General features: G+C 39.7%; 1 protein-coding gene across 2 annotated transcripts in view; it reads left to right on the top strand.

Annotated features, from left to right (window-relative positions):
* syn3 (synapsin III) overlaps nucleotides 1–18,326 on the top strand; it is a 102,010-nt gene extending 83,684 nt beyond the window's left edge. For both annotated transcript variants that reach the window (XM_007573070.2, XM_016661195.1), the window contains exons 7-14: nucleotides 1,201–1,263; nucleotides 3,404–3,546; nucleotides 5,283–5,357; nucleotides 5,577–5,679; nucleotides 14,578–14,709; nucleotides 16,095–16,113; nucleotides 16,187–16,343; nucleotides 16,576–18,326. In XM_007573070.2, coding sequence (XP_007573132.1) covers nucleotides 1,201–1,263; nucleotides 3,404–3,546; nucleotides 5,283–5,357; nucleotides 5,577–5,679; nucleotides 14,578–14,709; nucleotides 16,095–16,113; nucleotides 16,187–16,343; nucleotides 16,576–16,699 — 816 coding nt within the window. In that variant the 3' untranslated portion in view covers nucleotides 16,700–18,326. The remainder of the gene's footprint in view (nucleotides 1–1,200; nucleotides 1,264–3,403; nucleotides 3,547–5,282; nucleotides 5,358–5,576; nucleotides 5,680–14,577; nucleotides 14,710–16,094; nucleotides 16,114–16,186; nucleotides 16,344–16,575) is intronic.
* Nucleotides 18,327–27,389: the final 9,063 nt, after the last annotated feature.

The raw sequence follows: 27,389 nt of genomic DNA, 5'->3' as shown, positions 1-27,389 counted from the left end.
TTACCATTAGCTGCTAATATTTTTTTCTAATTAATACAGAAAGAAATGGAATTGATGCATTTTTGTTCCTGAATTAGTTTCACATGCTGTTTACACTCTCTAGGCCTGTGACGTGCGGTCAGGGGAGGCAGATGAGGCAGAGCCTCACCTGTCATCATGGAAAAACAATATATAATAATAATAAAGTCATTTATAAAGATAATTTCACCCTGTGGTTTGTACTATAAAGTACCTATTTTCCATTTAATTTAACCAAATCTGATGTTTTTTTTTTTCCTTCAAAATCGCTGAATTTTCGCATTCAAATGCTTGGAAGCGAAGCCGGTGAGGCAGCAGTGAGCTGAGCCTCACCTGGGATTGCGCAACCTCTCGCTAACTGCATCGGTTGCCACTCTGAGAGCATGCTCCTCCTGTCTGTACGTCGCCAATAAAATGGTTAAAAACATTTAATGTATGAACTGATTTTCCATAATTTAGCTTATGTATTTAATGTACTGTGTTTTTTATTGTAACTAACTGTGTGTGTAACGTGTTTCGTATGCTGAGGAGCGATCATACGCGGCAGAAAACAGATTCGAGGTGAGGCAGGTAGTTCTCCTGCCTCATGGTAGGGGGCGCTCATAACCCAGACATTGTGACTCCACAACTGCAGAGTAAGAGACAGTAACAGCGAGCTAGCCATACAGTAGCTACGCTGATACAGAGAGCGAGAAAGACGTGGTTTTGAGTTGTACTTTAACGGTTTCTCCCTTTGGTGTTAAGTACAGCACGAAATTAATAATATCTACATGTCTAAGTTTCATTGAGATAACGGAATTATTCTGCGGCGGCGGCGCGGCTGAGCATCACATGTTAACGAATAGTCTTTTTGCCCTCCAGCATTGTACGCATGCGCCAAATTTCCTTATGTAAACAATAACATACAGGGGTCTAGATTTGTAAATAATTAAGTCGGTGCCTCACCAGCTATGAACCTCACCGCACGTCACTGCTCTAGGCTAATAATAATACTTCTAATTCATTAACTGTTGTGTTGACAACTAGCCTCTATTGCGCACATATTGGCAAAAAAAATGTAGTTTTAGTTCAAAATGTCAAACTTAAGCAGGTTAACAAATGATGTCAAAGTAAAAAAGAGCCAGGAAAAAACCTTTTGATCTCTTGTTATTAATGGTTTTGTGATGATGATCCTGTCTGCAGATCACAACCCCTTCATTCCCTGTGGTGGTGAAGATGGGGCATGCTCATGCTGGTATGGGAAAGGTGAGCTCTTTAAAATATTAAAACACTTTATTTGAACCTTTATCTTTGTTGTAATTGAGTGTTTTATAATCACCAGTGCATTGTATTGAAGCTGTGTTGACTTTAATGCTTGGAACTCTCCTTCTATGTAATTATCTCCAGTTATTACAGAAAAACATTTTACAGAGTCAGAATGTTCCATATATGTCAGACCCTTATTGAGTTGGAACTAAAACCTTATTTTTTACATATATGCAGCATGTATAAATAAATATTGAGTATTTTTATCTCTTCTTGTCTGGAAGTTACTGAACGGAGCTAGAGAATGTCCAGACAAACTCTCAGGTTTGTTTTGATTCCTCTCAGGTAAAGCCGACGTCTTCTTACCGAAGCCTTCATGAGTCTTTGGTTCTGACAGGAAACAGAAATCAGACGGATGTGGTGCAGGCCGACTCAGCCTCTCAGTGGACTTTAAACAAACACTTGTTCTCGTCTTTCACAGTTTGACTGACTAAAGTGACTGCCGTGACAAAATCCCTGTTATGTCTACTGGTTGCATAACGCCCCGAAGAACAATACACAAGTCTTTCCTGACAGAAAAAAAAAAGTTTTTTATTGTTATTTATTTGTGTGAAGTAATGGAGTTACACAATAGTTGTGACAGAAGGAAAGTTATCAGATGGCTTCTCTTTTCACGATTTATTTCATTCCGACAGGGAGATTCCACTTCGTCTGTCTGGTGGATTCCTGTCAGGATTTAGAATATTCCAGAAAGCTCTGGAGCATCCATGAAGTCCTTTGTTCTACCCGTCAGACTCTAACGAGCTCAGAGGGTGTGTAGCTAAGTCATGGTTGTGTCATTGTCAGTAATTTGCTCCTCTGTGTCTTAAGCTAATTTGTGACACCAAATGACTTATTAGCTGCTTCAGCTGTTGGTTTTAACAAGTATTTTCATCTTCTGACAGTAACACTGTTTAGTGGAATCACATTAATGCCCCGCCCTGCTTTTGAAACCTTTTTTACAGTTTTGGGAACATTCTGTCGTGTTCAGTTTTCCCCCAATTTATTATCCTAGTGTTGCTTCTATTGCGTCATCGCTAACGGGAGCTCTTTGATCCACCCAGAAAATTCATATGACTTTACTGGTGCTTTTTGGACTTTGTCTTTGAACAGCCTTAGAAACCACGGAGAACCTCCAGAATCGTATAGTTTCTCATGTAGATGCTCTTTCCTTCATCGTTTAGTGCAACATTTAAATCTAAAAGAAGGAGAAAAAAACACAGACAAACAAGGAGTGTCATAGCAACAGATCAACTTGTTTCGGCTTGCATGACCTTGAGGAAGGACACCAGCCAAAACATGTGGTCTGTTGTTAATATTTTTCTCTCCAACAGTGTTTTTAGAGCTATATCATCCAACTCAGCTCACATCCTCCATCACATATTCTACATAACAAATTACTAGAGATAGATCTGGTTACTACAGAAGCTAAATGCTGCCTGACTTTGTTTAGGTCCAGTTCTGGGAACAATCAGTAAGATGATCTGTGACAACCTCAGGGAGTCTACAAACAAATCAATATGACTCATTTTACCCCATGTACCGCATTATAGATCAATAATGAGAGCTTTAAAATATGCTCCTACAAACAGGCATTTAGAAACTGATGTGACATGACTCCAACAAACAACTATAGTAGTAAGAGTAGTTTAAGCTCAAGCATACCTAAGATATTGACAGGACAAGGCCACCTGTGAATGAAACAAATAAAGTTTAAAAGAAAAGGTTATAAGATGGCCTAATCAAAGTGCAGACCTACATTCAACAGAGATGTGGTGTCATGAATTTGAACAGAAAACAAATGGTTTAAAGGACAGTTCCCAGGCGAACATATGCTGTGAAAAATGAATGTCGTGTTGCAGACGTGTTGAGAGTTGATCATTTCCCTCCGGTCTGTGTTTACAGTCCACAGCCTAATAACTCCATAGTGACGTAGTTCAAAGCCGCCCCTGGCCGTGTTTCCATCCAGGGACCCTTCATTACTCGGCCTGTGTACGAGTGTTAGATTCCTGCGGGATTCGGTAGCAGCCGCTGCCGGCTCTGGCAGCGGCGCCTTGCTTTGTAATTAGCCCCTCGCTAACGAGCGGCCTCTCTCCTGCAGATTAAAGTGGAGAACCAGCAGGACTTCCAGGACATCACCAGCGTGGTGGCCCTGGCCGGGACCTACGCCACCACCGAGCCCTACGTCCAGTCCAAGTACGACATCCGCATCCAGAAGATCGGCAACAACTACAAGGCTTACATGTACGAGGTTTACTTTACGTTTGGTTTGATGCAAAGTCTGATAGAGCTTAGAGATAACAGATGCACGAAAGTCTCAAGAGGAATACATGAACGTTACCAGAAGGGTAGAGGTGATGATTGTGTTTTTACGATTTAATGCAAGTGCAGTTCCTGGGCAGAATGTCTTCTTCTTAAGTCTTTTAAGACTCAGGATGTCACTGATAATGCCTTGAAAAAAAAAATCATTCCCCTTCGTCAGATATCTTTATGTTACTATTTTAGTGTGCTTTATAAGGATTTTATATGGCCCAACAAAAACATTGCCATTCTTTTGGAGGAAAATTCAAACACACCATCCCCACTGTGGAACATGGCAGTACCGTCTTCAACAGGCCTGAGAAAGCTGGTCAAAGGTCATGAGAAGATGGATAGATTGAAATATAAGGAAACCCATGAAGACTGCAAAATATTTGAGTCTGGTTGGAGGAGACAGTATCCCAAAGGTCAAAACATCTTCATGTGGATGTTCTCTTTCACTCAGGAACTGCAGCGGGTGAAATTGTAATAGCCAAGAAAGTAATATTAAAATTGTGGAAAACTGACACAATTCCTCAGTTTAGAATGTGGTTAGCTGAATTTACTGAGATTCTCCATTTGGAGAAGTTGCAGTATGACATCACGCTCTCTGCTAATAAGTTCTGTAGTATCCGGCAGCCATTTTTGGACCTTCTCGCTCAGCCTAAGATAGATCTCAATGCTCACTCTGCCTCTGAGTCTATAAAGTCCTGAGCCTTTATAGACAGGTGGGACCATCCTGAAGTGTAAACGGTAATCAGTGCAGAGTAGCCAGTTATTTAGATAATTACCCTGATTCGTTTTTATTTTATTTCATTTTAATTTTTTAGTTGTCTTTGTTTTCATTTTGTCCTACTGCTAAGAGTATATTTTTCCTTACACAATAATCTGTTAAATATATACTGTATTTGTTTTATACTCTTGTGTATGAGTTCTGTATGTTGTATTTTGAAAAAAACTTTATATATTTAAAAAAAAAAAAAAACACCTTCACGTAACAGGAGACTTACCCCGAAACACTTGCAGTCGTGATGTCAGTGGTTACGACTGCAAGGCTTTAAAAATAACTAAAAAAAAAAAAAAGAAAGAAGATGTACAAACCAGACATTTTTCTTCCAGAATGTCTGGTTTGTCTCCTACATTTCTAGGAGATTGTATTGGTCAAACATGACCAATAAGAAAAAAAACAAAGCCCGTGAACAGACCCTGAAATCTGCTCCCTGTGATAAGATGCCTCTCAAATCCACCTGGCTTTAGCCCGTAGCCTTGCAGGTGTCCTTGGTATTGATGTCAGAACAAGCTAGTAGCCAACTTCATTTTCCAGTATTATTTAACTCACACCATTTGGGAGCAACAGAAAGTTGTCGAGCGTGAAAGCTGCAAAAAGCTCCAGTGAACACCCTTCTAATTTTCATGTCTGCATATCTTGATAATTACCAGTAAAAAAAAAAAAAAACAAAGAAAAGAAAAGAAAAGAAAAGCCAGATAGAACTTATCTGATTCCCCCGTTTCCTCCAGTCTCACCAATAAAAGCAGGGGCCCATAACTGGCTCCTGACACAAACAACATGGTAGGTGTGGACGGCAGTCACCGTCACTGATGAATGTGTGATAGCTGTCTCATGAGGTTCGCTGTTTTCTTTTCTGATCCGTTTCTCTTTTTTGGGGTGGGGGGATTTTTAGGAGGACATCGATTTCTGGCAACTGGAAGGCCAACACGGGTTCTGCCATGTTGGAGCAGATCGCAATGACGGACAGGTCAGCCGCCCCGAAGTTTCCCACGAGAATGTCCACCGTCACAGACAAACGTGTTTCTTGGATATTTCATAGCTGCCGTCAGTTTCTGAGTAGAAATCCGAGAAGTTTGGATGTGTTCTAACAGACGTGCTGTTTTATAACTGGGTGTACTTTCCGATCCTCCAGTCATTGCTGGTTGTTGAATTGTTTTTTTGGGGGGGTTTTGTGTGACTCGTCCAGATATCGCATGTGGGTGGACTCCTGTGCTGAGATGTTTGGTGGCCTCGACATCTGCGCCGTGAAGGCTGTCCATGGAAAAGATGGCAACGACTACATTATCGAGGTCAGCGTGCGTTCCCGAAAAGCAACACGCAAGAAAGGGTTTGACGCAAAAGGCGGCTGAAACCTGCTGCGTTATGCAACAGCGGGAGCCGTTTTACGCAGGACTTTTACTCACAGTGGTGTGAAAAACTAATTGGCCAGTTATGGATTTCTTCTGTTTTTTTTTTTGTTTTTGTTTTTTTATCACTATCATCAAACCAGACGTCTGCGTCTAAAGTTTTCCCTCGAACGTCTAAAACCTGGAATGCAATTCCGACTAACGTACAATAAAGATAATAATAATAAAGGTTCAATGTTCCCAGAAGAAAGTTATAAAATGACCAAGAAAAAGTCGCTGTGAGAGCAAATAAGCTTTAAGATGTGAGGTAACTATCTCGTCTAGTTCGGGATTTTTTTCTTCTTAGCTCTGTCGTTTTAACTGCTACTGCTAATTTGATCCTTATGTGTTAAAAGATGAAGAATTTACTTATTTCTAAAATAGATACCAGAGTTCAACTTCAAATGGTCCTCAAGATTCCTCATTCATATTTGATTTTTTTTTTTTTTTTATTCACTTTGGAATTCTCATAAAATTATTACTTAATCATTTTAACATAGGACTGAATTCTGGTAATATCGTGACTTTACCCTCATATTTTTTTGACTTATTCTCATAATATTGCAACTTTTTTCTCGTAATATTGAGTTTATTCTTGTTTTATAATGACTTTATTCTCATCTTTTTTTAATACTATGACTTAATTCCCAAATGACTTTTTTCTCACAAAATGATATAACTTTAGTCTCATTACTACAACATTTTCTCCTAATATTATCATTTTATTCTTGTATTATTGCGACTTTATTTTGTCTTTTTTTATTTTAAATGACTTTATTCTGTTAATATTATGGCTTTATTCTGGTGTAACATTTTTCTCATAATTTAATTTTTCTCCTTCTCTACTACCCCCATCATAGGCTTAGATACATGATTTTCCTTACTTAATGAAATCCTCATTTAAAAAGTGTTTTTAGTATTTGCTCATTTTATCTTAGCTCGATGTTAATATTTATGTGACAATCTCAAACATGTGTAACAGAAAAACAGAAAAGAAATCTGCTCAGAGGTTCAAATACCTTTTCACAGCTGCAGGTTGGAAACATCAGCTTGGACTTCGTCTTGTTTTCTTTTTTTTTTTTCCTGATTATACCAACAAGTAGGAAGGTCACAATCTGGGGGCCGTGGTGACAAACAGCAGACATGGGTGTAGCCACACTTGGTGGCACATGATCAAGAGAGCCTTGAAAGAATAATTAGTCTGCAGACCAAACACAGTCAGCACAATGAAAACATCAGAAGTGAGCGGTTGTGTCACCCCGCTGTGTGTTTACCACTCTGCTGGAGTTTCAGTTTTGACTCGGAGGCAAGCAGAGCGGCCCTGAAGCGGCTGGATGTTTGGGGGCTTTCTGCTGCAGGAATGCTGCAGCAGCAACACCCTCTGATTGGAAGGCTGCCGCTGCAGCCGTGTGTCAGTGACATTTAACACATAAAACAAAATCTAACTGTTTATTCCAATTAGAAGTTCTTACAGTTTTTTGTCCATGTGTTCTGTTAAAAATGTCAACTTTATGTAATGAAACAAAACTCCCAGATAAATTACCCTAATACTTTTTGTACAGGATATAGAAGTGTGCGCACCCTTACAGTAACACTTTGTTGAAGCAAAGTTTGACTCAGTTCGACTCAGAAATACTTATAATATTCATTAGACAGGGAAATAAAATGTTGTGGTAACTCATGTTATCCAAGTATCTTCAAAGAGTTGTGGATGGTGATGAAGATAATGGGGTCAGGAAGGATCTCCAGTAGCAGTCAGTCTCGCAACGAAGCTGAAAAGGCCTCTGACTGAAGACTGTTCCTATGACAGTCTCATGTCTATCATGACATCCTAGCAGCTTAGCTTAAGATAATATAGCACAGTAACATGTTCTGGATGACGGCATCAGTTGTCAGCAAGCTCTGCTAGCCAGCTCATTTGCTTGGTTGCTACGGTTCAGAAAAAGTTGAATCATTCCAACATGTTGAATCCAAAACTCTTCTGTAAAATGCTGACTACAATTTTCCTAAAACGCATACGCAACCACTGCCAAGTAGGCTGGGCTTGTTGCGCCAAAGCCTGAATAAGACACTGATGTCTCCTCTGACGGCTAGAGCCATGATTGAGTTATTAATCTAACACAATATTAATGACCTATTGCATGAACAAACTTATTCACGTGTGATTTTAATATCCTTTCTTTATCTAACTGACACACAGCAATTGTGAAACTGTTTTTTCGACGTTAGCATAACATCGACAAAGATTTGTGCACATTTGTAACGGAAACGCGACTCGAGACGAGCAGCTGGACGGTGTCAGTTCCTAGTTGCTGCTCTGCCTTGAAGTCTGACTCGCCCGTATTTAGCCCGAGAGCAGGACGTCACCCTGCTCTCTATCTCCCGCTGGGTGAGGTCAGCCGTGGAGAAAGCACTCCGACTGTCTCAGCGAATACCCTGCAGCTCCCTGGAGAAGCGTTGCCTCAAAGTTTTTGGACGGAGAAAGCGGTTACGCAGCGAAGTAGCAGCTCTACCCCGCCCTGTCCAGCCCCATCTGGACGTCCCATGATGCAATGTAGCAAACCGCAGAAGAGATGTCGGTGCATCGGCCTTGGATTCTGTTTTTAGTTCAAGACAAAGGCGGTGACACTTCTCCCTCGTAAAAAGTAATGAGCCGCTCAGAAGCTCTCGGTTGACTTCTGCTGATTAAATCTGCTGCGAACTGCAACTTTGTGGCACCTCATGAAGGGAAGACGTGACTTGGCTCAGCATAAGCAGCCGCCGCTCCACGCAGTTTGAACTGGGTTTATTTAATACATTGGCCATGTGACATGAATTAAAACGTCATATATGAGAATGATGTAATGCTAAATGATGTTAGAGTTGCGCACAGAGATGCAATGTCATAGTAATTTAATACAGTTTAATCCTTAATAACATTGACTTTAGTCTGAATTCTACTCGAATGCTTTAATCTGGTTTCTCGCTCCAGATTTTTACTTCCAAAGACCTCCAAAGTTCAATCTATTGTAAAACCTGAACAGAAACAGTCGTGTACTTTCACATAGTTCTCTGCAGAAATACGTATTTAAAAGGAATGTATCTCAGTAAACAGTAAATTGTAGTTTATCAGGTTTATCTTAAATCAAGTAGCATTCCATCTCATTTATAGTGAAAACTGATAGTGGAAGTATTAAAATAAAAAGCATTATTAATGCGTCAACTTGAATGGTGATGCTTAGGACTTCTGGTTAATTTCAATTCTGTTTTACTATTTTTAGTCGTCTCTTTGAGAAACACTTCAAAATCCCTCAGATGTTTCTTCCGGTTTCTCAGCAGAAATCTTCAGATTTTACAGCCTTCCTGTCATGGTGTGTAAAAGATAGGACTCAAGTACAAAAAGATTTAGAAAGTAAAGAGGTTTTAATTTGAAAAATAAACAAAGGACTGTGGGAAGACACTGATGAGGAAGAAAGATCAGAAAACTGGCTGGGAAATGGGAAGAGACTGAGGAACACATGGAGAACAGTGCAGAAAGGAAGATATACAAACACTGAGGATGGAGCGGAGAATCACAGGAGAACCAGAGGAGCTAATCACAGGTGAGTAGATGCAGCTGGAGAAAGGGCAAGGTACAGGTGAAAATGAGAAACAGCTGGGAAGGAGGACGAGATGGCAGACTGAGGGAACGATGAGAAATGAAGAGAAAACTTAAATTCAGAACCTGAAACGAACTCCAAGTAAATAAGTACAACGCGGAAACGAAGACACAATCTAAGCTAACGCCAGGAATGAACTAAAATGGAAGATCTACGTAAACAATAAAGATGTGATCACAAACCAGAACCACAAATGAAACTAAAGTTCCAACACCTTTAGATCATGACACTTCCTTTAAGGACAAAAGCAGGTCCGTGCTGTAACCAGAGCATGGGCGTTGTGGTGAGAACTTCCTGTCAGGTCAGAGGATCTTAAGAAGCTCCATCCTCTGCACATTCTGCACGTTGGTCTCTGACTTGCTTACTGAAGCAACTCGGCAGGCTGTCCCTGGTTTTGAAGGTTTCATGCTTGGTTGAATAATCCACACCCGACACACTATTCTCTTTGCTCGGACTACGTTTATAATGTCATACTCCATAAAGTCGGGACTGAACTTGTACAAACTCTTCCTTTTTTGGCCGGTTGGAACCAGCTTCATCATGCTTCTTTGTTTTAAAAACTCTCCATAAGCTTTTTTACAGACGAGCAGCTGGCTGAAAATCTTCATCCACTTAGTGGAGATTGTTAAACGACTGACTCATGGATTACTGTCACCAAGTTCCCTAAAGAAGCATTGCTACTGAGTCTCTCATACACGCTCGGTGTCTCAGTGGCTTTTTTTGATAATCTTCGCCATCCTGTTCCCCTTCTGGTTCACAGGTGTAAAATGTAACGTTTCTTTGTGGCCCTATAGGTGGCGCTTATGGCCCAACTGGCGACCAGGACTCCAGTCCATTATTCTTTAGTACCAGAACAACCATGTTTACAAATGCAGCTGCTCTCTTTATCTAGCCATATGTAACAAAACCATAGCAACTTGGTTTAGATAACACTTAAATACTTTTTTGTTGGATCGAAAGTGATCCACTTTTAATGTGACGTTTTCTGATGACGTTTTTTTTTCTGCTAATCATCTTGTAAAGACGTGTCACAAAATCTTGAGTTTAGTGTGTCACAGGACAGCTGAGTGAATAAATACAATGATGCAATGTTGAAACTTTAAGAAGTGTCCAGATAAGAACTTTATAACGTTCCAAAAATGGTACAAGTGATAGCTCAGCTACATTTTGATACTTTAAGGACTAATGTGGAAACATGTTTAAATGTTGCAGTAATGCCAGGACTCTCAAAGATATGCACAATCTTACTCAATTTTTCCACAGCTCTGCTTAAAAGTGGAACGAGAACATGGGTGTGCTGTTTGTTTTGTGCTGCCAAGCATTGTTTTTGTTTAAATGCTAACAGTCAAGTTTTTGGCCTCACTGACCTCCCTGACTGGTTTCCATGTTGTCTTTTTGTCCATTCTGGAAAAACATCCAGGTTCATTAAAAATATGGTTCATCATTTCTCCAGTTATTGATGATGAGACAATGGACCACTGTCTATTTGTGGTTCAGGATTTTTATTTATTATTTATGGATAAATGACTCTATTTAAAATATTTGAAAATAAAATGCAGCTTGATGTGGTGAAATACCAAGATTGGCTACTTGGCTGGGCTTTGATAAGCAGCCAATCCAGGAGTATCATTCATTTTCCTTGTTGCTGATTGGCTAAACCCCTAAGATTGGAGCTATGAAGACGGTCAATGTTAGCTTCTGCAGTAGGGCTAAAACTATTTGCAACGTGTGTATTAATGCACATAAAGTACATTTGACGTTTCAACTATTAAAAAAAGATCTTAGGTTTCAAGTATTTAAGCATTTTAGCTGTGCACAGGGGATTCTGATTACTAACCCCACGAATACATGAGGGTCCACAATGTGTATGCTGAATATGTCTGGAGTTTTTGTATCCTTATTTAAATTTTTGGAACTTCTCCGTCAAAAGGACACAAATGAAACCATCAGGAAAATCTTGTGATTCAACAAAGTGTTGGTTTAAAGGTGTGCACATCAATGCAACCAGCTCACTGCAGCTTGGCAGCTTGTTGTATGTCTAACTCTTTTAAGTAAAAAACAAACTTTCATTTCAAAAAGGGTGTAAAAATGCTTTGAGGATTAAAGTGTCAAAAGAGGATTCCACTATAATGCCAAGAGAATTCTCATCAATTGCGGTTGATGAAGTTCCAAAATAAAAGTGTCCAGGAACTTTCCCATGGAACAGAATGCATTGTCCAGACAGACGGACTTCTCCTGCTTTGTGAAAGCCTAGAACAACACCTCTGTGTTCCAGCAGCGGCCCCAGCTTTCTGCTGCATGACTCTGGATCCTAATAAATCAGCAGGGTGGATCCCGGCTCCAGTTGCCACCACACACTGTTTGAAGTGGAGCCTGGGGACGGTTTGCCAGGCCTCTGCTCGGTCCTGTGCGGCAATGACTTAACTGACCAAAACACAGTGCCACACCCCTCCTCACCACCAGAGGTTTGCCAAGAAAATGGGCACAAACAGGAAAAGAATTACTCTAATTTGTGCTTCAGTGCTTTCAGTTTCCCACATTGTGTTTTTGTTTTTCTGCATTCATGATTCTTTATGTCTTCGGTTGTGTCTCTTCCCTCCAAAACCACTTTCCCATCAGATCTTTCCATACTTAGCCCATGTACTCCCAATCTATCATTATCCACGTGCTACACCAGCTACCTGACGAAGTCCTCCTAAATTTTAACCTTATTTGAGAAATTAAAAAGAAAAACTGTTACGTTTTTTAAGTACTTTAAGCTTGGCCAACTCAGTGTCCCATCAAATAGTTTTTTGAGGCAACAAGGCAACAAAAACCCCAGTGGACCAAGATAAGCAGCTTTGCTTTTCTTCACTGTTGTTAACGGATCCTGCTTGTACATCAGACTCATTGGTGTAGAGAAAACGTGTGAACACAAAGGTTCCTGTTGGAACCCTTATTTAAAAAAAAAAAGTTATTTATTGTGTTAAAATTTTGAATGCATTAAAATCTACGTAATTAATTAAAATTAATGCATTCAATTCCTAGCCTTAGAAGAAATATATATATCAATCAATCAGTCAATCAATCAATCAAATTTTATTTGTATAGCACATTTCAGCAGCAAGGGATTTCAAAGTGCTTTACATAATTAAAATAAAAACAGCATGTGACATTGTGGATATATATGGATATATAAAATATCTGTAAATATTGATTATTGGCAATATCGTATATTGATATTCACCCTAAATTTTCATGTAGGTGCATGTGTAATTATGATTTTCTGCTTATAGAAATGAATTAATAAAATTATAATTGTATTATTATTATTAATAAAAACACAGATGTAAGATTACATCATGTCAAACAGAAGAAAAACAATACAGAAATATGAGTTTAATGAAGTTTGCTTAATACCTGCTTAAAGGTGGAATATGTAAGAATGTTTTTGCACACTTGTTAAAACTGTCACCATGTCGTGCTTGACAGTGTAATATGGAACAGATAATCTGTGAAAACATTGATCTCCTCCGTGAGTTACCATCTGAAGGAATGCACCACACTCAACCAAAAACAACCAATCCGAGCCAGGAGGAGGGTCTTAGCGCCATCAATCAATGATGCTAACTGTGCTAATGGCAGAGAAACAATTTACCATTCAGGACAACTGCTTATCCGCTGTCATTGGTGGCCATGCTAACTAGGATAGCATTCACATGTTCTGCTAGCTGCAAGGTACCGGAGAGCAAAGGGGGAGGATTGACAGTTAAAACTGACCTCCTGGCTCTGATTGTTTTTGTTTTAGTACTAGGAAAAGGCAGAGGAGCTCATGTTTTTTCACACAATGTCTGTCTTATATACTGTTACAACAGTTTCAACTAATATGTAAAAACAAACAAAAAAAATTTTATAAAAGTTATATATTGCAGCTTTACCATTTGTTGGTTTAGAAGGAACATTCAGTTTGACAAACGAGGCTCATCAGAAAGCACTTTCAAATTTATTGAATATGTCTACAGGTTTTTAATGCCCTCCTTTATAGTCTTAACAGATAATAGTTCAAATTAACGTTGCTACTTTAAGCTTTTAAAGGTTTCATATAAATGTTTGTGGTCTGAACCAAGGCACAAGAAAAATCTTAGCCCAGATAGGTTCAGCATTCTACTTCAGTAACAATTTATCCATCACTTAGCTGTTTTTTTTTCTTCTTCTTCTTTTTTCCAGTTCTATTTTTATGCTTGTAAAAGTCACGTAGCACTTGAACAAACAACAGTCCTGTACTGTTTAGAACAGTATAGGACCCCTCTTGAGAAAGTATTTATCCAAAAGCGCCAATAAAAGCCACAGCAAGGAGTTTCCTAGCGAGGCTGTAACACATGACTGGCCTGTGCTCGGTAAACACCGTGAGCCAGAGGACCGGCACACGCATCCATGCCCGCACCCGTGTTTACAGCCTGCGGCCGGGGCGCGGTGTGACCGGAATCGGCGTCGCAGCCGGCCGCGGTGCCAGCAGGACCAGCAGAACCAGCAGTCGCCATTTCCCGCTGGTACTTGATTTGGTTTGTAGGGAAGAAGTCATCAGGTCTCCAGGTCTCCTACAGTCCGTACATCGGCTCTATGACCTGAGGGCTTCGGAATTTTGTTGACTTGAATGTTTACGCTGTAAGGTAATAGTAACCTATTTTAGGTTTGTGAACTGTAAGCTCGTTTAAAGTTTTCCTAAATGACAGAGGCATGTAAATATGGAGTTAAGTCCGTGAAAGTCATTATTAGAGCAAAATGAAAGGCAAAAAAAAAAAACAAAAAAAAAACGTGAAATTATGCGAGGTAACTCCAGTTTGTATCCGAATAAAAACTACTGTAGGAAACCAAAGTGATTGTCCCAGTTCGGAGGACATACTGGGACATATCCACTTTGAGGGCCTTTCTGGTGAGCAGCGCATGGGAACATCCAGAGGATTCGATCCCACCTGGCTCTTAATTGGACTTGAGGTCTGCAGAGGGTTGTAAAGCTCATATCCTCTGACCTCAACGGCAGAGTCGTACGTGTGACCTGAAAAACGGACTCATCTTTATTATGTTGACTTTATTCACTGTCACTCAACTCTGAGTTATCAAAGTGATACAACAGAGCCATCTAGTGGCGGGTTAATACTGTTTTATTAACATTTCCTGTCTGCAGGTGATGGACAGCTCCATGCCTCTGATTGGTGAGCACGTGGAGGAGGACAAACAGCTCATTACAGAGCTGGTCATCAACAAGATGGCGCAGGTGCTGCTGGGAGTTGTTACACCTCAGACTTCTGCTGTGAAGGTACAAATGCAGCTGTTAGAACGACTCATGCTAATACTTCTTTTTTTTTTTTTTTTTTAAATACGACATAAAAGGTTGTAGTGCTCACTAATAAAGCAGTAATGGATGTGATAACCACTATATGAACATATATAGTGCTGTAAAAAAAAATAAAAATAAAAAAAGTAACCCTGATAGATTTGACTTTTGTAATTGATATAATTTTTTGTGTTGAACTGAAATGTTTCAGATCATAAAATTCATTTCAATATAGATGGGTTTTAGTGCCAAAAAGTCAAAATGGAATAAAACAGAAGTTTGCTAACATGTTCAGTTGTTACTGCAATACATATGTGTTTCTCTGAAGGAATTATAAAGTCAAGCTATATTGACTTACAATAATTATGATTTTGATTTTCTGCTAATGGTGAGACTTGGTTCAAATTTTGAATCAAGTTTATTGCAAGTACTGTAATTAATTAATCAAACTTTAATTGAAAACTACTGTATGTTTAGCCAAACTAAGCAACATTTTCAATTTTGTTTACGGATGTCTGTTGTACAAGAAACATACAAATTTTTTATGACAGCTTATGTAACCTTTGTAAAAAGAAAAAAAAAACGTCATTAAATTGTGTTATATTTTTAACACCTGAAATTCCAGGTAATCAATAAATTGAAATTAATGTGTTAAGGTTCCGAGCTTATTTTCTACATAATCAAGAATCCCCACAGACTGTTTAAGTGGACAGATTGATGTAAAAACAATCTGGAGTACTTATCAGTGAAAAAGCCCAATATTTTTAACTCTTCATTGTGATCATTATATAAGTGATGATAAAAAATATGAAATAATCATAAACTGTCACTGCATTCAGCATTGCAAATATAAAAATAGCATGAAAAAAATAAAAAGTAACATTATTAAATATTACTTTATAACTTGTGACATTAAACAGTGCAACTGTTCAACTAACCAGCTCACATTGTTTGTATTCAGTCATATTTTGAACAACAAGCGCAGCATTTATAGATGATACGAAAAAACATTTTGAGCATTAAAAGCAACAATCTCAACCATCTGTTTTTGGACTTTGCAAAGATAGTAAATTACAGTTCAGCAATATTTTCCCAATGTGTATGATAAACGGTACTGTAATACTAGGGGATTTAATACATTTCTTTATGAGTGTAATTTTTTTTTTGCAGTTGGATTAAAAGGTGCTCAGTTTGTTGCAGCTTAGGATGCAAAACACTAGATGTCAGTCTGTCTCACTCACTAGACCTTTAATTAACTGCTGTTGCTATAGCAATGCATCAGACCCCCAGAAGATTCAGTGGATTTTTTTAAAATTTATTTTCCAAAAACGTAACCTTTCTCTCTCTCTGTGTCCCTCCATGTTCAGACCACTCAGCCCAGGCGAGGTGAGTTTAATCCTCAGAGTAACGGCTGACCTGTTGTCGACACACTGAGGTAAAACACAACGTGTGTTTCCAGGCGGACACCGCTCTGCTTCGGCCTCTCCGTCGCAGTCGGCCCAGGGCTCGCCTCAGAGAGCGCGCTCTGCCACCACCTCTCCCAGCCAGGCCTTCCAGCCTGGTCCCATCCCAGCCTCCTCTGGGCCTGGATCTCAGAAACAGTCCCCTCATCTCAAGTAAGTCCAAACTGCAGAGCGCTGGCCTTTTGTTATCTCTTCATGTCTGTAATCAATTGTGTAAAAAGTGCAAAATGAATAAAACCAACAAAAATTCGGTTGGGGATACTTCAGTCGCCTTCTCCGCTCCCCTCTCTGTCCTTTGCAGGATTCTCTTCTCAAACTAGATGAAGGGTTGTCGGTGCCCTTTCCTCATTGCCCAGTTCTGACCGTTGTTCTTTCTGTTGTGCAGCAAATCCCAGTCACTGACCAACACCTTCACAGAGACGTTACGGGGAAGCCTGACTGATGACGAGGCCAAGGCCGAGACCATCCGCAGCCTCCGGCAGTCCTTCGCTAGCCTCTTCTCTGACTGAAGAAGCTCCGTCCCCCTCGAGCTTCACGTTGGACGTCAGGTCAAAGACTAAAAAAATTAAAAAGGGGAGGGAAAAAAAGAGAAAAAAATAGCTTCATCTGTAACGGAGTCTCCTCTCTCTTCCAAACTTCGGCTTTGTGTTTTTTCTTTGCATTAATCCAGTTGTCCATCTGCTGTTCTCAGAATATTAGTGAAGTTAGCACTACAAAGGCCAAGAGATCCTCAGGATCTTGGAGGAAGTTCAACTTTCAAAGGTAATACAGTGCCTTTCAAAAGTATTCTTCACACTTTCGTCATGTTAAAACCCAAAAAACTTCACTGTATTGAGATTTTACAGCAGAGATCAACAACAGCTTCTAAGAAGAAGAAAAATAAACAGGTTTAAGTAGTAATAACCATTAGAGTTTATGGATGTAACATGACACAAAGTAAAATTAAGACATTTACAAGACGTTGTTTATTCACAGCTTCATAAATTTTGCCCTAACTGTCACTGTACCCGTTTATGCCCTTAGATTTGATGACTCGAGGAAGTCTGGCCTTTCTAGTGCTGACTGCTGTAACTACAGAAAATCATCATGTGGTAGCTTGTGCTGCTTGGTATACTGTTGTTCTGCATCCTCCCTGTGCAGCTGGTACAACCATGTTCCCGTTTGTCTCTCTTCATCTTTTCCCATTTTAAGTGACACATGGCTTCCGGGTTATTTTCAGACAGCGATGCGGTTCCACTTTGGTGTACGTAAACGTACCAAACAGTCACAGTTCACCAGCGAGCTCTGAAGCACCTCAGCCAGCAGTCGCAGACCTTCTCAGACATCCAGAGTGTGACGCAGTGACTCCTCTACCCCTGGCCTAACTTTACCAAAGTGCTTTTTAAATGGCAGATTTAGAGAAACCCCTCTGCACTGGGTCAGGAAAACAGCCAGCTGGTAGAAACATTTCTACCCGGTGCGAATGCTGTCCTGGCTTATGGCCGTCGTCTTCCATCACAGCTCAGTTGCTCTATATCTGTCTAAGCTCGGTTAGTTTCACCTTTAAGCATTTGTCGCACTGCTGCATACCGGTGAGCAGCGAGGCCCTGTTGAGACAGAAAAGGTTCTCTTATATTCCGGAATGTTCCATATTTTCTCTCTGTTCTCTGCAGCCCTTGTCAGCTGAATTTACAGGTGCTCTGCAATACGTCTTGTTTTGGAATTCAGAGCCGTATATGGAGTCGAACTGAAAAGCTGAGGCAGTCGTAACTTCTGAAGAGTTGTGATTTATTTATAGGTTAAAATGTTTCCTGGAAAGTGAGTTGACTTCAGAAGTCCTTAAGTCTCACTGCGTGCTGCAGGTTTTCCGAGAAATTAACGCTGGTGAAGGTCAGATTTGCAAACAATGTACAGCCATTGTGTATTCATCTGTCATTCACACGAGGAAAAAAGCATTCAAACCCACGACTGAATGACAACTTTGCTTTCAAGGGCAAATATTACAATTTTCCAACTGTTTTCAGACATGTAGTGTGAAATTTTATCCATTTCTGCCAAAGAAAACAACGAGAACATAGAGCCGAGAACGTACCTGAAAGATGCAGAAGAGTCCTGACTACATCTGGATCACTGGGCGCAGGAGTCACAGCTTCCATCTAAAACAGTAGCAATTATAGCAAAATTCTCAGCTTGCATTTTAGTTCATATGGTGAAGATTTCTGTTGTTCATCTACCTAGGTGAAGAAGAATGTTAGGAGAAATGTTATGTGACAGCAGTAGCATGGAGACCTATCAAACCAGCACCCTGTGGAGAGCTAAGAAGCTCTGTGTTGAGGCCAGTCTACCTTCAGCTGATAGCATGCGACAAAAACTGTAATTCAAAACATTATATTTCAGGCAGCATTCATATATATATATATATGTGTGGGTGTGTGTGTGTATATATATATATATATATATATATATTGTAATTTATGTGTCACCACAATATTTGAAGAGAGTTTTAAGTTTTTCTCTACATAATCACTTGGTGTTTTACCAAATGTGGCTTAACAATTAACCACTAACAGCTGTCAAAATGGCTTTCCGAGGAAACCTTCCAATCAAACTCGGTCAGCTGAAGCTGGTTAGCAACAATAAACACACAAGAGGATCATTCAGAGAGAATGGTTACCATAACATGATATGCATAGATCAGTAGACATGTTGTACTGACTCCTAAAGCTTGAAAAGTAAATATTTTCTTACATGGTAAACTTTATGCTCACAAACAATAGCTGTGGTTGCCACAGTGGCCTGGCTGTCCTCTCCCTGCTTGAGCTACTGGTGGTAGCCCTAGTCCTAGCCCTTGTCCAGGTATTTTATGTCAATCACATTGAGATAAATCAAATTAATTTCAGTAGCTCTGTTTTTCTGGTTTTGAATAGTTGCATGTGTGAATCATAGTTACATAGTTTGCTGTTAGCCAGTTATAAATTAGCATCATATTACCTTCGCAGACACTTTGTTTTACATTTGAAGGGAGAAACCTCTGAAGAGCAGTATGACGTTAACGGCGCTATCTGTCCTGAACCAGCTTTGACCTAATCAATATTTACATTTTTTACTCATTTTTATACCACTTTTTAGTCTGGGATGTTTTTTTTTTCCTTTTTAACTACTGAATAGAAATAAAGTGATGCTGAATTTATATAAACCGCTTTTATTCACACCAATAACATAAAAAAGCCCTGCTTAGGGTTTAATAAAGTTGACCTTTAAAACTGCAGATACAAAAGCCCTAGTTAAAGCAAGCAATAAAACAGAGGAAACACACAAACACTTATACAACTGCATAAAATAACAGTAGAAAAATACACAATAGTGCAGACCCATGTAAGCTTTGTTTGTCTGTTTTAAGCCCTTTCTTTCACTTGGCATGTAAAAGCTCAAACTATTTCACAGATGAAGTCCTTGTTTGTTTTTTTATTTGAGGTCCCATAATAATGTGCAAAAAGCTTTTCTATCCCAAATATAGTTTGGTTTTTTTGTAGGAAGCTATATTGGTGGTTATGCTAATGTTAGCTTTTACTCTAAAGACTCATTAAACCCATTGTCTAATTCATTTATTTTATTATAATACCCACCAGCCAGGAGAAACAGTTTTTAATTGTGGGTGTAATACGGTCCAAGTTTGAGCTGAGATAGCTGTTACTGTGTTAGCTGTCTTTTTAGTTCCAAAGCTAACCGGACAACATCTGTAAGAATCTAATATTTCAAGTTTATGCTAGCTTAGAAATGACTGAGTCAAACAGAGGACAAACTGGATTCTAGTGGTTGAAATTTGTTTTTAATTTTTCCATCTACCCATACGTGACTTTGTGTATCCTTATTTCAATCTGGAAAGACTCAGACGGAGAAAAAGGAACAATTAAAAGGTTTAATGACGGGAATGAATAACAGTTTTTTTGGCGCTCGGGCCCCGATAGCTGATTTGAGCTGAGATTTGATGTGAACTCGATGAACATCCCGATAACTGATTAGGGATGCTCTCCCCCAGGGCCCGACACTGGTGGTGGAGATCGGGAAAGGGTGCTATCCTGGAGAGCCGAAGGATGTGGATGGAGAAGGGGCGGTGGTGGGTTGAACGCAGCTGAGAACCGGCTGATGGCTTGGGTGTGGATCCTTTTATGCAGAGCTTGATTGATGATTGGACGTGCCGGGTGAGGACCAGCGCTGAGGTCGGAGATGATAATGACGCCGATGGGCGAACAGAGGGGGCGGAGTCTTCCAGCTTGAATTTTTGCTATTAGCTCCATGAGTCACAATGATCACTAGTTTCATAAATTTGTATAAGATTGTGGTGGCAAGCTGCCAACAAGGGCAGAAAAAGGGGCCAATAGAGGATTTTTTTGGGGTTACATTTTGGCCCTATATTGATCATTTATAGGTTTGATGCAGGATAGTTGACTTCATGGGTAAAAATGTAAATGTGGCCCATATGGATCCCTGATGTGCAACTGATTTTCTTAATGTCCATTTCAGCTCAAAGCTATAGCTCTCAGCTGGTTCTGCCTATGTGAGTTGTATCTAGTCAGACCAAGTGGATCCTATATGTGAAGCCCATTCAGAGCCCAGGCCCAGTTAGTCCCCATCATGCTTGCACTGAACCCATATGGGGCCCACCGCCACCAATAACTCTGCCTCAGAGGGTTGCTCTGCAAATTCAGCGTCTTGTAATTTCACTCTTTTGCAGTCACTCCTTATCTGTTTTCACTGTGTTAAGATGGACCAAAATACATCTCATTATCTTTACTGTAGGGATTACTCCTGTTTAGCATGCAACACCAGTATGAAAAGCCATAATCAAGCAATGAGGATTTCTATCCCTTGTGTGCCACGCAATAAAGTTGTGACATCACTCACAAAGCGGCGCGTTAGCCGTTAGCTACTATAATCACTGTGTCCGTGGCCTCTCCTGCCTTGCAGAGAAACTCAGCAGTTGATGCTTCTTTCTTTTGAAGGTTTCCCGTTTGATTTGTGTTTCTGTCAGGAAAGCATTGGATGTCACTTCTCTTTGCTTCAAACTGGAAGTTGAGCTACTTGGTGTCATGTAGTTTCAGTGGTCTCTATTTTCGAGCTGAAGAACATAATCTCATTAGTTTGACACACTCGATGTTTGAGTCGTTTGGAACCAAGCTTGAAAATGTTGTACCTACCTCAGGCTTAGCAGTGCTTTCATAAACTGACTGTACTTGTAGAGTTTTTGTGAAGCGAGGATCGTTTTATACAAGGAGTCTCATGATCTGTGCAAAGACATTCAAACTCCCTTCACCAGTTTGACATGCAAACTTTAGAAAAACGTTCTAGTGTGTGTGATATTAACCTAAGGATGATCACCATCTTAACATCATATCCTGTATGATTTAAAATGAAACAGGATGGAGCCGGTGTGCCTTGCATACAACAATTAGTGGAGTGTGATATACCAAATGATCAGGGACTCCCAAAATACTCTTCTGGGAGCCTCAGTCTCCTCTAGTGGAAGTTTACTGATAAATTTGAAAATAATTGAAAAATTAATTTGACTTAATAAAGATAAATGAATTAAGGCTCGTATATTTCTTATGCAGACAATTATATTGCAACTGTTACGTGAGTTAACCTGAGTAAAGAGTTTTATTTATTCACAAACTTCCAAACCAGTTGGCCCAATGTGAAAATATAATTGCCTCCCTTGTCAAATCCTGAACTAACTGGCACACATGCCTGCTTCCTGCCTGGCCTGTAGAATAATAAAACATGTTAAATAGGACCTGTATGACAGCACGAAGCAGGTTAAAAGACAGCAAAAAGCAAGGCAGTTATGCCTCAATCTGGAGAAATTGAGGTTTGGATCAGAAATAAAGTTTTTGCAATCTAACAAAGTAATTACTAAGACTTTGGAAGTTCAGTGAGTGGCTCAAAAACGAGCAAAATACTGTTTGTGCAATGGCCTAGTCAATGTACAAACGGCTTGTTATCGGCATGACCGATAACAAGCCGTTATTACTTGAAAACCATTTATTGTGGTTGAAGTAAAACAATTTTGTAAAAGACTGAATGCAAGTAATAACAAAGCAGGATTTAGGTTTAGGGGGCATTTACTTTTTCACAAAATTCAAACACATTTTGTTTTTACTCAGGTTCTCCTTGAATAAAATAAAAAGAAACCTCTTCATGATTTAACATGGACAAAGTGTAACAAAAGACCAGAAAGTCTTTACAGGCAACATTTATTTGATAAGCGTCCTGTTTTTTTTTCTTTTTTGTTTTTTACTGGTCTTATATAGTCTAAATCCAAATTAACTTTGGGATTTTAATTATCTTTAAATATTTGTCCAAACAATAAAAATAAATGCTTTGTGCGGTAAGCATTTTTTCCTCCCTTTTGAATTTAATTATGAAAAAACCCAAAAACCTCTGGTTCCATCTGGTCCACTATAAACAAATTGTGTCAGTTCTTTATCTTTACTGTTTAAGTTAAGAGTGGTCTTCCTATAATATGAATATTTTGCCACTTGCTGATGAACTTAAAAAAAATAGTGTTTAAAAACATCAGTAATATCTTGAGGTGTCCTGAGGGGGCCCAGACTTTGTCTTTCAGCCCAGGACAGCCTGGCAGGTTGCTACGGCCCTGCTGCTGGCCTGTTTTTTCTTTCTTTATTTTTTTTACTTTTAACTTCAAGTATTTGTGCACCTGTTTCGCATCACGTCCTCGTTCGCTTCTTTGGAGAAAAAAAAAGAAACGCAATACAGCTACGTTTTATTGATCATAATGTTTAAAACTAACTGAACTAATATGCTTTCAAAGAGCCTTGCCATGTACTGCAAGCTAACTCTTAACATGATGTGTGTGTACAGCATGGATTTCCTTTGGCAGTCATCCGGTCCACCGTGTTCCTTCCTCCCCGCTGAATGATGGCTGGTGTCGTGAGGTTTTTCAGTGTATTAATGTTCTGTATATCGCTGTAAACATTGGCATGGAAACCAACTTTTCTTGTGTGCCTCAGGTGTGTAAATTTAGTGATCATGTGACCTTAATGTCTGGCTGCTTGTTTGTGAGACCTGCGATGCATCTCTTGTGTTTCCGTAATTTATTATTAATATTGCCGTTATTCACATGATCTCTATACTTTTATGAATTTTTTTTTCTTTTTGTCTGAAAAACAGGATTTTGGTTAATAAAGCGTAACAACTTTTAATATACCTGTGCTTGTCCTCTGGTCTCTGTTTTTCAACGTGAGGCAATTTTTCTCCATTTATGGTCACTGCGGGAAAAATGTTGAGTCTCTATAGAGAAAACCTGCAACAATCAGAAAATGCAGTGATAATCCTAAATATCCCTTCATCTTAGAACAGTTCTTTGTTTTATTCCTTTTGGCATGAAGCTCGGCGCGTTACAAGCTGCCTCAAAGAGGAACCTGCTGGACTGCAGCGCTTCCTTTCATCTGCTGCCCATTTTAAATCACGCTCTGAAATGAACCACATTAGGCTGTGGATGCATAAAACACACTCGCTCACTTTATTTTTCAAACAACACCAGATGTCCTTTATTTCTGAGAAAATTGCACATCTGAGTAGAAAACTATAGACGGCTATGCTTTGATCAGAAAATGTATCTGCTCCCTTGACAAATTTCTTCTATTGTTGCTCTTTTCCCCCCTACACCCCCCCGAGACAAACACCTGAATAAATACCAAAACTGTTTTCAAATAATGATTTATGTCATTAAAAGAAATATAAACCAATCAAGACATCCTCAACGTATGCAGAGAAAAGAGAAAATAAATGTAATTGCTCCCCAAATTAAATAACTGCATTGTCTTCCTTTGCAAAATAGCTTTAATTAGTCACACTGGTAGGTTTTAATCAGCATTTTTGATGCCATGCCATAATATCTTTGAGTAGGCCACTTCAAAACCTTCATTCTGCTTCTTTTTTTTTTTGTGCTCTTGAGGTTGAGGTCATGAGTTTATGGCCAGACATTCAGGATATTTTACGAGAGAACAGAACGAATAGTTCACTAAATTACACCAAGTCAAATCAACCCCAGACCATCACAGTACTGCCAGGATGTCTGACTTCTAGTATGATATATTTTATCTAAGGTGCGGTTGGTGTTACACTGTATGTAATAGCACACCTTCCAAAAAGTTCCAGTTTTGACCCATCACTCCACAGATTGAAGTCTGTGGGATCATCAAGATGATTTTTTTGTTCTTTTCGTTCAGCAGAGGTTTTGGCCTTTGACTCTCCCGTACAGGACAGTTTTGCCCAATCTTTCTTTCCTGTTGTTAAATAACAAACTGACTCTAACTGAGGTAAGTGAGACCTGAAGTCCTTTAGACTCAAGGAAGTCTAAAGGTCCCAGACTTCCTGGACGACATGTTGATGCTTTATTTGGAGTAACTTCGACCCTGGAAAGACTCACCTCGAACACGAATCTTTCATTCGTGAATGGTTCCCACAGTGGTTCATTTAAGCCCTTTCACCATTGTCAGGTCTCACTCTAGCAAATGATTGTCTGTTCTGGTCGTGACCATGTTGGGTGTGTCTTCATTGGTGGTGTGTTCCTCAATATGTGGGTGTGAATTTGGGGGCACCGTAAGCGCTCAAGAGCTGTGGTCGACGCTCCAATGATGTCTTCATGTGCCTTTGGGCAGCCAGTTCCTCTGAAATCTCTGTGTATTTGCTCGTTACAGTTTGCCCCATCCGGTTGACACCGAATGTGCTCTTCTGTCACAACTGATGAAAAGCTTTGGACCTCCAGGTTTGACCAAAGATTATTTGATTTGCAGCTCATAATATTGCCAACTCCTATGATCTCGTCTTGGTTTGAAAATGGTGGTTGAGATGTTATTGTTCGAGGAGTTTGGGTCGAGGATCAGTGGATGAGCAAAGACAATACTTGCAATCAACAAATGTAGTCTTCAGTACCTAACTTGTACCGTCCCAAAAGTTATTCCAGATGGAGACGAATCTGGTCGGGGCGGATCGGGGAAGGACTGGTTCAAGTTACGCCCGTGGAGAAGAGACTTTAGAAATGTCTTTGGGACACCGAAGTAGGCTTCGGTGTCCCAACTTCGTGTTGTCTTGAACTTCTTATTCAAGACGTTTGGCAGTAATGGGGTCAGCAAACCTGAAAGACAAATGTAGTTTATCACAGTTTGTTCATGATTTAACGTTTTTTTTGTCATAGACAACCAGCCTCTATGACTCCCTAAATAAATCAGATCCTAATTTTAAACATGTATTTTTTTCCCTCAGGGTTATTTATTCAAATTAATTACCACAAACCTGAAACAAGTCTTCAAGAGAGCTAGCATGTCTGTCTGCACAATAAACAACACAAAAACAGAACGGCAGTATGGATGACACATTTATGCACAGATGGACTCCAGTCATGTGGAAGCATTTTAAGAAGCTAATTAAAGTTCCAAGAGCTCAATAAAAAATTTAGATTTTTGAAGTTTCCCGGTATGATAATCTATTTTAGCTAATATTAGATTAACAAGTCAGTGAATGCGTCTTCAAGATTGTCTCTCTTCTAACATGACTTGTTAATCTCTAACAAATCTTAATAAATAAAAAAAACCCATGTGGATGAGAGGCTGAAGATGAAACGCTGCGCTGTTGTCTCTGAAAACTTTGCTCCCATCCAGTCTGCGGCCGCTGATTCAGATCAGATCCAGCATTACGTAACACGTCCAACATTTCATTCCTCTTACTGCTGCTTTTATCTCTAACGCCTGTCACTCTGATCCAGTTCGCTGCCATGTTCAGCAAGCTTTCACCTCATAAGAACAGATTTATGGGCTCCTTAAAGAGCCGCTGAACTCTTCCCTCCTCCGTGTGTCAGTCAGCCTCTGAGGCCCCTCACAGCTCTCTGCGTCCTGAAACGTCCTGCCGCTCACATGTACCCTCCTCTCCCCCACCCAGTCCAGAACACGTGTTGCATACCAGGCCCCTGGCAGCCTGATGGTAATCTGCTGCCAGTGTGAATTCTTTTGTGGTCTTTAAGGGGGAATGTGGGAACCTGTGATGTGCCGCAGGTCCCTGCCTGCCTGTGGGATCATCCATCGACACGACAGCGAATGGGACCTGACGGGAATCAGACCAACTCAGAGAGAAGAATCTATGACGGCCGGGGTGATGCGGTGGTGCAGGGGATAAGCATAACGCATATAAAGAGGCCTTAGTCCTTGATTCAGCCATTGCAGGTTTGATTCCCAGGCTGGTGACCTTTGCTGCATGTCTTCCTCTCTCTCTCTCTTTCTCTCTCTACCTACTTTCCTGTCTTAGCACTTTCAAATAAAGGCCAGTAGAGCCAAAAAGAAAAAAATAATAATAATAAAAAAAATCTATGATGGCCTATTAGGGCCATTGTAAACAGCTGTAAACAGAAAAAAGGAGTACATTTCCACCAGAAAAGAAGTGAGCTTGTCGAAAATTCCCTAGAAAAAAGATTTGAGATCAGTCTCTAAACAGTTCTGCGTTTAAAACATCAAAAATGTTCAGCTTTTGAAAATCAGAAATGTTCTTGTTTGGTTTTTGTCGACAAATTGTCTGAGATTAATCTCAAAATTTATCTTTCTCGCAAATGTTCAACATGTGGAACCCACAAATTTCCTTGTTTATTTATTTTTTCTAGAACATTTCTGAAATTAATCTCAAAATTTCTGAGTTGCTGTTTTTCTGGTGGAAATTCACTCTTGTTTAATTTCCGTCTACAATTTCCCTAATATGCTGTGGGCTGATTTTCTTTTAAATAGGGCTCTAATTTCACCAGCAGGGGGCGTTCTCCTTCCACGCTCAACACTTTCTGATCCCTCTCTCTCCTTACATGAAATTCCTTTCACTTCCTCGTCACTGTATCATATTTAAGCGCAGATGTTCGTCTTTTTCTCTGCTCTTCAGTGAAAATGTTTTCTCCTGTCTCGTCTCATAGCGATGTGATGATGTGCGCTCAGCTCTGAGGTGCAGCTACAGTCATATCGGCTGAACACAAAAGTGTTTGTCAGGTATGTCTAAAAGGGAAGAACACAAAGAGATGGTGCTTAGCAACAGCTGGAACAACAGAGTACAAAATTTCACTAGAAGGAACCATACAGGTCGCATTAATTACTGCACACGCTAAAAATGTGTGAAAGCTTCATATCTTATAGCTGGAATGGAATCATCACAATGAAGATTTTTTTT

The sequence above is a fragment of the Poecilia formosa genome, unplaced genomic scaffold (assembly GCF_000485575.1).
Source record: "Poecilia formosa unplaced genomic scaffold, Poecilia_formosa-5.1.2 Scaffold318, whole genome shotgun sequence".
Classification (NCBI taxonomy): Eukaryota; Metazoa; Chordata; class Actinopteri; order Cyprinodontiformes; family Poeciliidae; genus Poecilia; species Poecilia formosa.
Note: the sequence above shows the minus strand (reverse complement) of the source record. Positions and strands in the feature narration are given on the sequence as shown.